The sequence below is a fragment of the Diplotaxodon limnothrissa genome, linkage group LG8, assembly GCF_057381915.1.
Source record: "Diplotaxodon limnothrissa isolate DT_005_m linkage group LG8, D_limnothrissa_male_GT1.1, whole genome shotgun sequence".
Lineage (NCBI taxonomy): Eukaryota > Metazoa > Chordata > Actinopteri > Cichliformes > Cichlidae > Diplotaxodon > Diplotaxodon limnothrissa.
In genome coordinates, this window is record NC_140603.1 from 28,283,094 (window position 1) to 28,295,863 (window position 12,770).

At 39.8% G+C, this 12,770-nt stretch overlaps 1 protein-coding gene across 1 annotated transcript; it reads left to right on the forward strand.

Moving 5' to 3' along the window:
• Positions 1–1,290: 1,290 nt before the first annotated feature.
• On the forward strand, positions 1,291–12,384 carry tubgcp2 (tubulin gamma complex component 2). The gene is made up of 18 exons (XM_085361054.1): positions 1,291–1,342; positions 1,706–1,866; positions 2,743–2,871; positions 3,115–3,291; positions 4,316–4,475; positions 4,568–4,775; positions 5,603–5,802; positions 6,524–6,713; positions 6,791–6,936; positions 7,015–7,195; positions 8,439–8,619; positions 8,702–8,874; positions 9,123–9,251; positions 9,340–9,460; positions 9,563–9,706; positions 10,396–10,512; positions 10,667–10,830; positions 12,173–12,384. Exons 2-18 carry the CDS (start codon positions 1,717–1,719, stop codon positions 12,246–12,248), a joined length of 2,646 nt encoding a protein of 881 aa, XP_085217180.1. The 5' UTR covers positions 1,291–1,342; positions 1,706–1,716; the 3' UTR covers positions 12,249–12,384.
• Positions 12,385–12,770: the final 386 nt, after the last annotated feature.

The following is a 12,770-nucleotide window of genomic DNA, read 5'->3' on the forward strand; positions in this document are numbered from 1 at the left end:
GGATTTGAGGATTAGCACTGCCTTGTGAACTTGTAGGCCTACTTACAGGTTATCAGTTTATGGTAACTTTAAGGTATCAATCCGTTTATCATTTTTTTTGCTCCTCATCCACATCAACGTCATGTTTAACGATTAACTGATACTGTGAATGTAAGCGACAGCGATTTACAGCCCGAAAAGTTACATAAATATAAAATAATTACGAATCATGTGATCTTTGCTTAAAGTGGTGATTATTAAGTGATTATTAAAGGCGACGTGTTGCATTTTTCCTCGAGTTTGATTGAGGAGAAATCATCCTTTCAGGACGGCCAGGTGAACCACGCCCTGACAGCGGCGATGAGGATGGTGATGAAGGAATATCTGGTCACACAGCTGGAGCACCTCCAGTGACAGAAGCTCTGGTTCTACATTCAGCCCACAATGCCCATGGTGGAGGAAGTCTCTTTGGTCGTGGATCTCCGCTTCTGCGTGAAAGAAGTACACACGACCCCATGATATTTTAGTGAACTAGAGACCCTAATATTTGATTTACTTCCATTAGTTAAAGAATTAAATTGTTGGTGCGTTTATTAAAATAAATTGTTTTCTGCTGTTTTCACATTATCATAAACAGTAGGTTGATTTATATTAATTTTTCAATAACAGATACTAAAACTAAAGCTAGTTCCTCTTATTTTATTTTAATTAGTTTTTTTTAGTTCACAAAACTTATACATAAGCAGACATCTACCCGGGTTCAAGTACAGTAACAAAAGCAGTATTGTGATTTTAGAGAAAATGCCTGTTTTATGATTGATAGATTTTTGCCAAATTGATTTTTAAAAGTAGTTATTATATTCCTATTTGTATTACAATTTGACTTTCAGCCCCAGCATTAAGATATTATTAACCTATTAACCTAATCTTATTTGAAATATTATTTTTGTAAGATTTTGAAACTTCTGCATTATCAGTGTGATTTTTTTTCCTTCCTGACAAACATGAAGGAAGTAATGTTTGAAGAAGTAATGTTTGTTAACTCCTCCCAGAGACATTCATCTCGCACAATACATTTCATAAGCAATACTTTGCACAAAAGAGCCAAAATGTTACAATTTTTAACTAATATATGTGAAATTATATTTAATTTATTCTTTTATTTGTCAGAATATTCAATATACACTCCGGTTTAAATAAATAAATGCATAATTTTCTGGCTATTTTTGTATGGTCAGGCGTCACTGACCTGTAGGGGTCAGTGTGGCGCCGTCACTGCGCTGTTGGAGAAGAAGAAGAATTTGATAGTAGTGGGCGCGTTTGCTATCTGCCCCGGTGAACGCTGCAGAAAGGCGAGTGCCAGGTAGAGTGATGACTTCAGACTCTAGTTAAACCTGTAACGGGGCTTCATGTTACTGAGTTACGTTATTGTTTGCTTTTATGGCATTTCATGTTTCATTTGGCTCAGAGAGCTACTAGATACCATCCCCCTCTGTAGCAGGCTAACTAGCCAGCTAGCGTAAACAACTGTTAGCTCTGCATCACCACTGAAAGACAGGATGTCATAAACATACAGCCGTTAAACCCTCAACTAAGCTTCAGCTGATATTTGTCAGTGTGAGCCGGCAGCTCTGATGTTCATATCCATTGTGACCGCCTGAGCTAAATTCTTTCTCTTTCTTTCTGCCCTCTCCTACAAAATAAAACCTCTTTGTCGTTATAGCAGCTGCTGGAGCCATGAGCGAGTTCAGGATCCACCACGACGTGAACGAACTGCTCAGCCTCCTTCATGTGCGAGGCGGCGACGGAGCAGAGGGCTACATAGACCTGCTCCAGAAACACAGGACCCCCTATGTCACCACCACAGTGTCCGCGCACAGTGCCAAGGTGGGCTATACTGTACTCCACTGTGTTTAACTGCAGTGCTTTTCATGGCTCATCAGTTGATAATTTAGTTTTTAATTTGCATCTGTCCTCTTATCAGACACCCAGTCAGACTGTGTTTTTCTGCACTTGGCACCATAGTAATGTTTGTTAACTCCTCCCAGAGACATTCATCTCGCAATTAACTTTAGCAAAATTTCCAAATGCATCATTATGACCAGTAGTCCTTCCAGATTTCACATGTACTAATGAGTACAGGGAGTTTGGTGAGGAGGCAGAAGGAGTACTTTAAGATTCTTATGAATGAAGAAAATGAGGAGAGAGAATGATGGGATAGATGGGGGACAGGTAGGAAATCAGGAAGTGCAGAGGATTAGTAAGGAGTAAGTGAAGGCAACAATGGATGGATCAAGAGTGAAAAGGCTCTTGGTTCAGATGACATACCTGACATCCCAATGACAGAGTATTGAAGTTAATCTTGTAGCGTGAAAGGATGCCTGGGGAATGGAACGTATGGCTTCATACCAAGAAAGAGCAGTACAGATGGGATGCTTGTTTTGAGAATGTTGATGGAGAAGTATAGAGAAGTTCAGAAAGAACTGAACTGTGTGTTTTTGTAGATCTAGAGACCGTATATGATAAGGTACTAAGAGAGAATTTGTGGTAATGCATGAGGAAGTCAGGATTGGTTGAGAAGTCTGTCAGGGATGTAATCCCACCACCACCTTGAGCCCCTTTCTTGTTTGCAGTGGCCATCACTTCATCACTTCCCTAACGCTAAAGTTTTCTAACTTACTCTAAGTAGTTAAATACCCAATGTTCACAACAGATATGTTTCTTTGAATATTTTCTTCATATTGCATGTTGTGTCACTTTCAGGTCAAGTTAGCAGAGTTTTCTAAAACCCCGGAGGATTTCTTGAGGAAATATGAGGAGCTTAAGTCCAAAAATGTTCGGAACCTCGACCCTTTGGTGTATCTGCTCTCCAAACTCTGTGAGGACAAAGAGGTAACGCCTCATTTACATGCTGCTTTTCATCCGGTTCTTTTTGTCATTGAGTCCAAATATTTCTATACTTCCTGATCTAAAATCACAATTATTTCCTTATTATTAATGTTGAAAAGTAGTTTAAAAAATGTAATCTACTCTATGAACTAAGAAACTTGCTGATTTATGTCCCTCCATCAGAGAGTTGGTTGATAAAATACTTGAATCTAATTTTGCATCCCTGCCTTGATATTTTTTTTGCAGACCCTCCAGTTTCTGCAGCAGAATGCTAAAGAGAGGTCGGAGTCTTCAGCAAACACCACCTCAACCACAACAACCAGTTACTCTCTGCCTCAAACCAGCACCAAAATGTCCATGCAGGAGCTGGACGAGCTGCGTAAGAAGCTTGGCAATGTAACAGCGAGCTCCAACGCTCCTCTGGTGAGCATCTCTTACCTTCAGATCATGTTACTGGTCTGAAGGTTAGATTAGCCTGTGAAACTCTACAGGACAGCTTGGAGCTAAAATAAGTTCAACTAGAAACTTAATCAAGATAGGATGTATTTATTGGTTTATTTTATATGTGGAAACAGGTTCAGACAATTTTTGTTCTTTTGGCTCTGTGTGATGTCAAAGAGAGCACAAAGTTCCAACCACCTGCTTGTCAAATAATTTATGAGGGGCAATCACTCAGAGGAAAGTGGGTGTGAAGATGGAGGCGCTAAAACAGTTTGGTTCAAATGGTTAATGAGCTGTGAAGCTGCACAAAGGCCCAGTATAAGATAAAGAAGGCTTATTTTGGACTGTGAGTCATACAAAGCTACTCTCTGGAGTCCTACAATGAAGATGAGTTGGAGGTTCACAGAGATGGTCCTTTTTAAGTTTCAGAATTTTTGTTCATAGAGCTATTCAGGTTTCTTCTTCTTAAAGTAGATCAGATCAGAGATGGCGAATCTCTGGTTAATAAGGGAGATAAAGAGGTTAAAAGAAGCTCTCATTCACATTAGATTCGCAGTGTACTTCACATAGGAGTGATTAGACATGCACAAGATTTGTTTTTGGCCACTTGGGCTCAGCAGAAAGAACATCACAGCTAACTAACCTGAATTTGCCTCATTGCATGTACTTTATTTGTAATGAAAAACTTCATTTCAGGCTTGGTGTGAATCCACCATAAGGATGTGACAGGGAACAAAAACTAAACAGTGAACTAACATCATGAAGCTGTAGATCAGGTATAATAATAACATGTTATCATATAAAGGTTACCTGCAGTATGTCACTGTTTACAGAAACATCTGCTGGCATTTTTTTGTGAATAAAAAGCTGCCTTGATCAATAGTTTAATCTGAAGGTTAGAAGGGCCAGTCTATTGCTATTGATAAAAATTACATTAAATTTCACTCAGTTTACCATCTGCTGCTTTTAAATCCTGAGTTTCTTTGTTTTTGGAATTCGCCTACAGCCGGCTGAAGTCACACGGAAGATGCTGAGGGACAAACACAACAAGAAGAACCCCACCCAGCCCAACCCCGTCTTCCCCAATTGGGTGTATGATCGTCCAGCTCTCATCGGAGACTTCATCACCAGCCCCACCCCTCAAGGAGAACCAGCTGTTCCTGTTGGTAAGTTGGTAAATTTACACATTCACCTGTGCAGCATGGAGTCTGAATATAGTCCCCCTGTGCGTATTGATGTGGTTACTGTCCGTGGTCAGGTACGCTGCCTCTGGGGACGCAGGAACAAGCTCTGGTGGAGGATCTGCTGTTTGTGCTGATTGGAGTCGACGGGCGAGACATCACCGCTCAGCCGGTGCTGGGGCGGCAGAACCGCTCCTTCATCGTTGATCCAACACTGGACATGTCTGTCAAAGAGCTGGTCAACAGAATATTACCGGTCGCTTCGTACTACTCAACTATAACACGGTAAGAGCGTAGACTGTGCCCGGTATGAGCTACTGCTAACAGGCTTAAGTTCACAAATGCACATAATCACTAATGAGTTTTCCAGATGAACTACTGGGACCCTCAAGGTTGATGCAATGCAAAAGAAAAACCCAACAGCATCTCTTGTAACTAAAATGTTTATTTCACATCAGCTTTGAGTTTTTAGAATAACCTTGAATGGAAGCTTCAGTTACGTGACTGCAGTTAACAAAGCTGAGTGACTCAGCTGGCACTCAAAAAATCCACACCTCTGACCTTAAGCTTTATTAAACTATAAATGGATATACAAAGAAAAGAGAAGAAAATCATACTGTAAAGTTTTTAGGTTATTACATGAGGAAATTTGTTTTAGAGATCAAACAGTTTTTGTAGCTGTAAAGTTGGGAATTTTAACATTAAAGTCTTTTTTCAGCCCTCCAGATTTCTGCATGGGTAAAATTTCCAAATGTCTTAAAATGTGCTGCAGGCACAGGATAATGCAGATTTTTTTGCATTATCTTTGAAAGGTTTATTTATATATATTATTTAGACATCTGATCCTATGTATGATTTATATGTGCGCCTTAAACACAAAGTATATATTTTAATTGTTTATCTGTTGAAACCTTTTATCTATTTTCTGTTGCTCTTTCGCATTAAATTCATATTTAATGATCGATATCAATGGGAGTCTCAGTGATTTAGAGCTTGAAAAAAGTGACATAAATATCAAATAATTCAGAATCATATGATCTTTGCTTAAAGGGTCTAAAAGAGATTATATGTTATAAGATAATTAAAGGTGACGTGTTGCATTTGCCCTCCAGGTTCATTGAGGAGAAGTCATCCTTCGAGTACGGCCAGGTGAACCACGCCCTGACAGCGGCAATGAGGACGCTGATGAAGGAATATCTCATCCTGGTCACTCAGCTGGAGCATCTCCAGCGGCAGGGCCTGCTGTCCCTGCAGAAGCTCTGGTTCTACATCCAGCCCACCATGCGCACCATGGAGATACTGTCATCAATCGGTAAGAAACTGAAGATAACACATGGTCGTTGTTTGCAGGCATGATGAATTAAAAGTTGTCAAAGAAACATGGAAAGAAGGATGAGTTAGGGGCGCAGTGATCAGGAGTTGCTGGAGTTCTGGCACCATCCTGGTGCAAAAGGAGGACAAAATGCAAACCAGAGGGTGGAGAAAGTCTCTTGAGAATAGAGTGCTACTTCTCCTTTGCCAGAGTGGACTTGATTTAGATTTCTAACTTAAAGTTGTTTATCTCTGCTTCTGCATACCAGCACAGTTTATTGAATTACAAGCCCTAAAATTTCATCTGCTTCTAAACTGTCTTCAGATGTTGTTTAAAATAAGCTTAAAATGTTTAAACATATGTTTAACAAAGCAAATATTAAGAAAAAATGTTGATCTGTTGTAGAGATATAGAGCTGAATTTGCAGATTAGTGGTGAGGAGGAGTTCTGAATGTTTTCACTTTATAAACGTTAGTTTGTGGGTCACAGATCGTAGAAGACCTGCAGTCTAAGCTTCTTTAAATGAGCACCAGAGAGTTAATTTGACTGGAAGGTGATCTGACCCACTTTAGAAGAGAACATGGCACATCAAACTGGGTCTAGATTAACCAACGCTGAACACAAACAACACTGAACACTTTGAAAATGCCTGATTAGTGTGGAATCTCACCTATTATAAAACAGATATTTAGTTAAATTATGCTTTCTGTTGTGTTCACAGCGTCCTCCGTGGACAAAGGAGAGTGTATGGGAGGGTCCACGTTGAGCCTTCTCCATGACAGAACCTTCAATTACACCGGTGACAGCCAGGCTCAGGAGCTGTGTCTGTACCTCACCAAAGCAGCCAGCGTCCCGTACTTTGAGATCCTGGAGAAGTGGATCTACAGGGGCATCATCAAGGATCCGTACAGGTTCAGCTGCTCCCAGAGTTTCAACTCTGAAAAATGTGTGTTGTAAAATGTAAAGCTCATATTTTGTGACTCCACAGTGAGTTCATGGTGGAGGAGCACGAGCTGCAAAAGGAGAAGATTCAGGAAGACTACAATGACAAGTACTGGGATCAGAGATACACCATTGTGCAGCATCGGATTCCCTCCTTTCTACAGAAGATGGCAGACAAAATACTAAGCACAGGTAAAAATAGAACATTTAAGACTTGTTGAACATAAAATGGGAATCCTTTCGGCGATGTTGAGACGTGCTATCGTGCAGGGAAATATCTCAATGTGGTGCGGGAGTGCGGGCGGGACGTGACGTGTCCTGATGCTAAGGAGGTGCTATACACCCTGAAGGAGAGGGCCTACGTGGAGCAGATAGAGAAAGCCTACAATTACGCCAGCAAAGTGCTTCTGGACTTCCTCATGGAAGAGAAGGAGCTGGTCTCACGTCTGAGGTGAATATTTAATGGTTATTGGATATTTTGTGGTGAGAAGATAGGATGAGATGCTGTGTGACCAGTTTGTTCTGTTATATTTGACACACACACACACACACACAATTATTGTCAAGATTAAAACTGTAAATTTTGAAGTCAGCGTCTAGTGTTAGGGCTGGGCTATTTCTGTAGCTTCCAGTGATTATGAAAACAAGATAACTGGGATGAGGCAGTTACTGTTTGCATCCATTTTTGTTTCAAATCGCTTGTTTTGTCTCGTTATAATAACTCAAATATACCTTTTGCCTTCGCCGTGGTGCATTTTCAGCCCAGATTTAGTCACAGTTTAGTTCAGCTTATGCTAAGATGACTAAAACTGATACTTTGGTCAAAAAAAGATCCCTCTAGAAAACACAAGTCTTAAACAGAGGTTCTGCTGGGTCTCTATTGTTCTTTGTGTGGTTACTGCAAAGGTTTCTATAGATGCTCAAGTTTTAATGACTTAAAATACAAGTGGTTAGATTTGATCTTAATCTAAATGTAAATAAATTTTCGACTCATTCCTGCTTGCTGCGGATATCACTGCTAGAGCAGATGACTATTATATGCTGCTACTGTCTTTTATTCAATTGCACAATACTATGTCACTTTTTCACTTGTTTTTCACTTTCACTAGTTACTTCATTAGAGTTATTTGATATTATATTCTGCACTATCCTACTGTATATTACTGTATACTACTATTCTTATTGTATATATTGTATATCTTATAACTCTGTTCCTCTGTCCCTCTTGCTGCATTCAGCATGTGTATGACAAAAGAATTTCTTATCTCATCTTTTTATACTGTATATGATTTCAGTAATTTTTACAAATGTACGAGATTTAAGTGTAAACAATTTAAATCTGTCACATTTGTAAAAATGTAAACAAGCAGTTAAGACGGCTTTAATTTAAACCTGCTCTGTAAAACCAACCAGCAGGTGAAAAGTTCACTTTTCTTTATGTTTAAGCTTGTTAAACAGTCTGATGAAGGATTTCTTCCTTCATCATTCATGCGTTTTCTTTACTTGTGGTACCAAGACAAAATTACCATAGTGACATTAACGTTAGTCTGTTTGCTTTTGATGTGAAGTCAAAGCCAGTCGAACTTCCTGATGCACTTTTGTTTTGTGTTTTTTATTTTATGTTATGTTTAAGCCTATGATTATTTTATGAAGTGGTTTGACCATTTTCAAATGTCTGTTCTCTCTTGTGTCAGATCAATCAAGCACTACTTCCTGATGGACAAAGGAGATTTCTTTGTGCACTTCATGGACCTGACGGAGGAGGAGATGAAGAAGCCGGTGGACGACATCGTTCCTCCCAGACTGGAGGCTCTCCTGGAGCTGGCTCTGAGGATGAGCACGGCCAACACGGACCCTTTCAAGGATGACCTGAAGGTGGGGGAAGGCGTGTCTGTTTAGTTTGGATTGTAAAATGTGAACAATTAGCTGGTCTGACCTTCCTCGCCTGTCTCCACAGATCGACTTAATGCCTCACGATGTCATCACTCAGCTGCTGCGAGTGCTGGCCATCGAGACCAAACAAGAGAAGGCCATCATCAACGCTGATCCGCCAGACGTGGCCCTCAGCGGGCTCGAGGCCTTCTCCTTCGACTACATTGTCAAATGGCCGCTCTCGCTCATCATCAACAGGTTCAGAGCTCCAGTGGATCTTACTCTAGATAAATACATCTGAAGATATTTATTAATCTGTGAATTGTGATAAAATATAAAAAAAATACAAGCTGTAAAATAAAAAAAAATAAAAAATGAGATGGTTAAAACAAAAAAAGACAAAAAAATATTGGTTTTAGTTTGACTAAATTAAATTTGTTAAAAGTGGGAAATCACAAAACCAACCTGTTTATTTAGAAGAGCTAATGTTTGCATTATTTATCCAGGAAAGCACTGACGAGGTACCAGATGTTGTTCAGACACATGTTTTACTGCAAACATGTTGAGCGGCTGCTGTGCAACGTTTGGATCAGCAACAAAGACTTCAGGCAGTACTCCTTACACTCTGCCAAATGGTGAGCCGCCACGAATCTGAGGTGACTTCCTGTAAAAGTTTCAACCAGTAGAACGTTCTTACCTTTTGTTCTTACCACCTGTGTGCAGGTTCGCTACTGCGTTCGCCCTCCGACAGCGAATGCTCAACTTTGTGCAGAACATTCAGTACTACATGATGTTTGAGGTGATGGAGCCCACCTGGCACGTCATGGAGAACAACCTGAAAATGGTGAGTGATTGAAGAAGGACCCCTGAGGAGCACTGAGAAGGAGACGTGCTGGTTTCAGGGAAAATGTGATCTTAAGTTATTTTTCTTTTCTTCTTTCTGCAGGCTTCAAACATCGATGATGTGCTTTGTCATCACACCAGCTTCCTGGACAACTGCCTAAAGGACTGCATGCTGACCAACCCCGAGCTGCTCAGGATCTTCTCCAAGCTCATGTCTGTCTGCGTCATGTTCACAAACTGCATGCAGGTATTTCCACGACTGCATAAAACCAGAGATAATGAAGTCACAGCCTCAATAATGTAGTATTTGATTACAGCACTCTTTAATTTACTTTAGTTTCATGAATCAATGTATTTAAGCTTAAACCCTGCAAAAAACTGCTGCACACACATTTTTAAATTGAAGCGCTCATAGTTTGAATTTCATTCAAAGAGCCACGTCTGCCTTTAAGCTGTTTAGACACGGTGGATAATAAAGTCTGCAGACTTCTGTTAAAATGTGAAGTTTTTGTGTGGGTAAATAGGAGAAGAGATCACTCTTGATCTCGTCAGACTATAACAAATATTCCCACATGCTTTTTGGAGACTTGATGAAACCCAGACGTGAAGAATATGAGATAGCTTTTTGCAAATCTAGTTTGGGCGCCTGCAGCTTTTCTGTGACCATCGACTCAGAGCCTAAAAATCTGGATGCAGAATTGCACAAAAGCCTCAGCAGGCATGTTGCGTTGATAAAAATGTTGTGGTTATTGTGCAGCATTTACGGGACCTACACTGTACTCAGATTGTTGTTCATTTTCATAGTCGGATAAATGTTCATTTTTCCTTTTATTTGAACATCGTTTTACAGCTCTGCTATAACTAAGCCTCGAAAAACCTGAAAATGAAACAAACAGATGTGTTTTTGCCCTTTTTTCTCCTCCTCTGCTGATGAAGCGTTTCACACAGAGCATGAGGCTGGAGCGCCTCTCCATGGAGCAGGGGACGATGGATGAGCCCTCCGCTCAGAGCGAGCAGGCCGACGAGCCAGAGAAAAAGAGGCTGACCACGAAGGTACAAAGCATCCATCACCACAGCCTCCCCTCTGAGAAACACGTACTGAATAGAGAGGCTGTAAACCTTACTAAATCAGGCTTTGTTCATTCATCCTCCTAAAATTTTCATTATATGATTGTTTGTCGTCCTTTCCTCTTGGCTGCTGCTTCAGTTTTTAGCTGATCACGCAGACTCCCTCCAGACCGACGCCAGCTTCGAAGCCACCATCAGCAAGTTTGACAGCAACTTCAGCATGCTGCTGCTGGACCTGCTGGACAAGCTGAGCATCTACAGCACCAACGACTGCGAGCACAGCATGATCAGCATCATTTACAGGTACGCCTGTCAGCATTACAGAGGACGTTTGTAATAGGCTTTAAATTTTTTTCTTCATACCATCACACAGGCTCAAAGCAGTTGCTGCACTATTCATTTGCATGGAAATGAAGCTGAATGTCAATTTTCTCTTTGCATTCACTAACAGTTGTTAACATTTAATAACCAGAACAGTTTTGTAGGTGGCTTTTGTTAAGATAGCATCTTTTAGACTCCTATCCTGCTCCAATGGGGATTAAAAAAATATCCTGCCCATTTAAAAACAAAGGTTCTGGGTCATGTGATCACCTTAAAGGTTCTTATCATAATTTTCTTTAAAAATAGTTAAAAAAAATATTGTATGAACTAACTACAGAGTTTGAAAAGACATCTACTCTGGGTTTATGTCTGTATTGTGTCGAAGAGACATCAGGTGATGTTGCACTTCTTTTGTAATACCACTTTGCACCACAAGATGGTGCAGTGAGTCACCGTTGCCTAGCGTAGTTCTTCGGACACGTACAACTATAATTTGATCTTCAGTGGGCCGGACGACTGAACCTTCCCCTCAGTGTAGAAAAGTTTAAATGTATTTTGAAAGCATGAATCAAACAGAGCTGCTGAGCATAAAACTCAGGTTTCATCTTCCTGCAGAAAAGCTGCTGTTTTAAATCAGTCAGTAAAGGTCCTGGGGTTAACTCTCAAATATATGTGTAATATTACAGGAAGCAGCTCATTATCTGGATTTTTAACAAGAATTAAAAACTTAATTTACTGTGTTTATTTAACTTTCTATCGATTTATTTACTCTGGAAAATGCTAAAGACGGAGTAAAAACAGGATGTTAGAGCACACGCTTATTTAAAAAAATGCAGAATATCGAAAGCTAACAGCAGCACACATCTGAAGGCTCAACAATAATTACAGAAGGTACCTTAAATTTATACTTAAGCTTTCACCACCAGGGGACAGCGTTTACAAATCATAAGATTTGCTTTCTCTGGACCTCGGCTGTAAATATGAATCTGGTTTAAAAAAAAGTTTTTCCTCACTGCAACATCTTCTGATATAAAATCATATTACACAAAAGTTCAGCCCAACACTAGTTCAACTTCAGGTCATGTCTCTTTAACACGATACATAGGGCTTATGAACTTAAAGGCAAAATAGTTATTTCTTTGCATCTTGTTGATATCATCAGTTAAGTTTTTAAAAACAGAAATGTACCTTAAAGTACCATTTAAACACTTTTCAGTGATAACATCTGCTTTTTTGAGGAATAGCAAATTTGTTGGACTGTAATAAAATGAATTTTATTTGAAACAAAAGGTGCATCATTACATTTCCTCTGATGACTCCTCAGGCTGGACTTTAACGGCTTCTACACTGAGCGGCTGGAGAGGATGGCCATCGAGCGCAGTCAGAAGGCAGCAGCGTAGCCTGTCGTCGCTTCGTGTGAATATGCAAAAATAAAAGTTTCATCATACCTGCTCATCAGTCCAACCGCCCAGACAGTCACGATTCAAAGAGCTAAGACGTGTATGTTTGTTCATATATATACATGACATTTCTGTATGACCTGTAGAGTCATTCATGTCTGCAGTGTCATTTTAGTGCTTCAGCTCTGAAAATGTGAGTCGTCACTATTTATGGGTAACTTATTGTACCTGTAAATTTATGAAAATGTATGTTTGTATTGAACTTAATTAAAACAAAAATGTACTGAATAATTTTGGTCTCTTGACCCCTGCCTTAACTGGTTTTTATCTGCAGTGAGCAACAAAGAAACCAGTATGAACACTCCTTGATGATGTTAGCCAGAGAAACATGAGTCATACAGGAAGTGTGATAACTTCACAATAAAACCTTCTGTGGAAATTTTTGTTACAAATCTAGAATAGATTTAAAATGTCTGAATAACTCATCATTTAGTGTTTCAAAAAGTCAAAAAACTAGTGTCA

Coding starts and splice junctions, on each gene's coding strand:
- tubgcp2 (XM_085361054.1), top strand. CDS start 1,717: ATGAGCGAGTTCAGGATCCACCACGACGTGAACGAACTGCTCAGCCTC. Junction 4,476..4,567: donor AGAACCAGCTGTTCCTGTTG/GTAAGTTGGTAA, acceptor GTCCGTGGTCAG/GTACGCTGCCTCTGGGGACG. Junction 9,707..10,395: donor TGTTCACAAACTGCATGCAG/GTATTTCCACGA, acceptor CTGCTGATGAAG/CGTTTCACACAGAGCATGAG.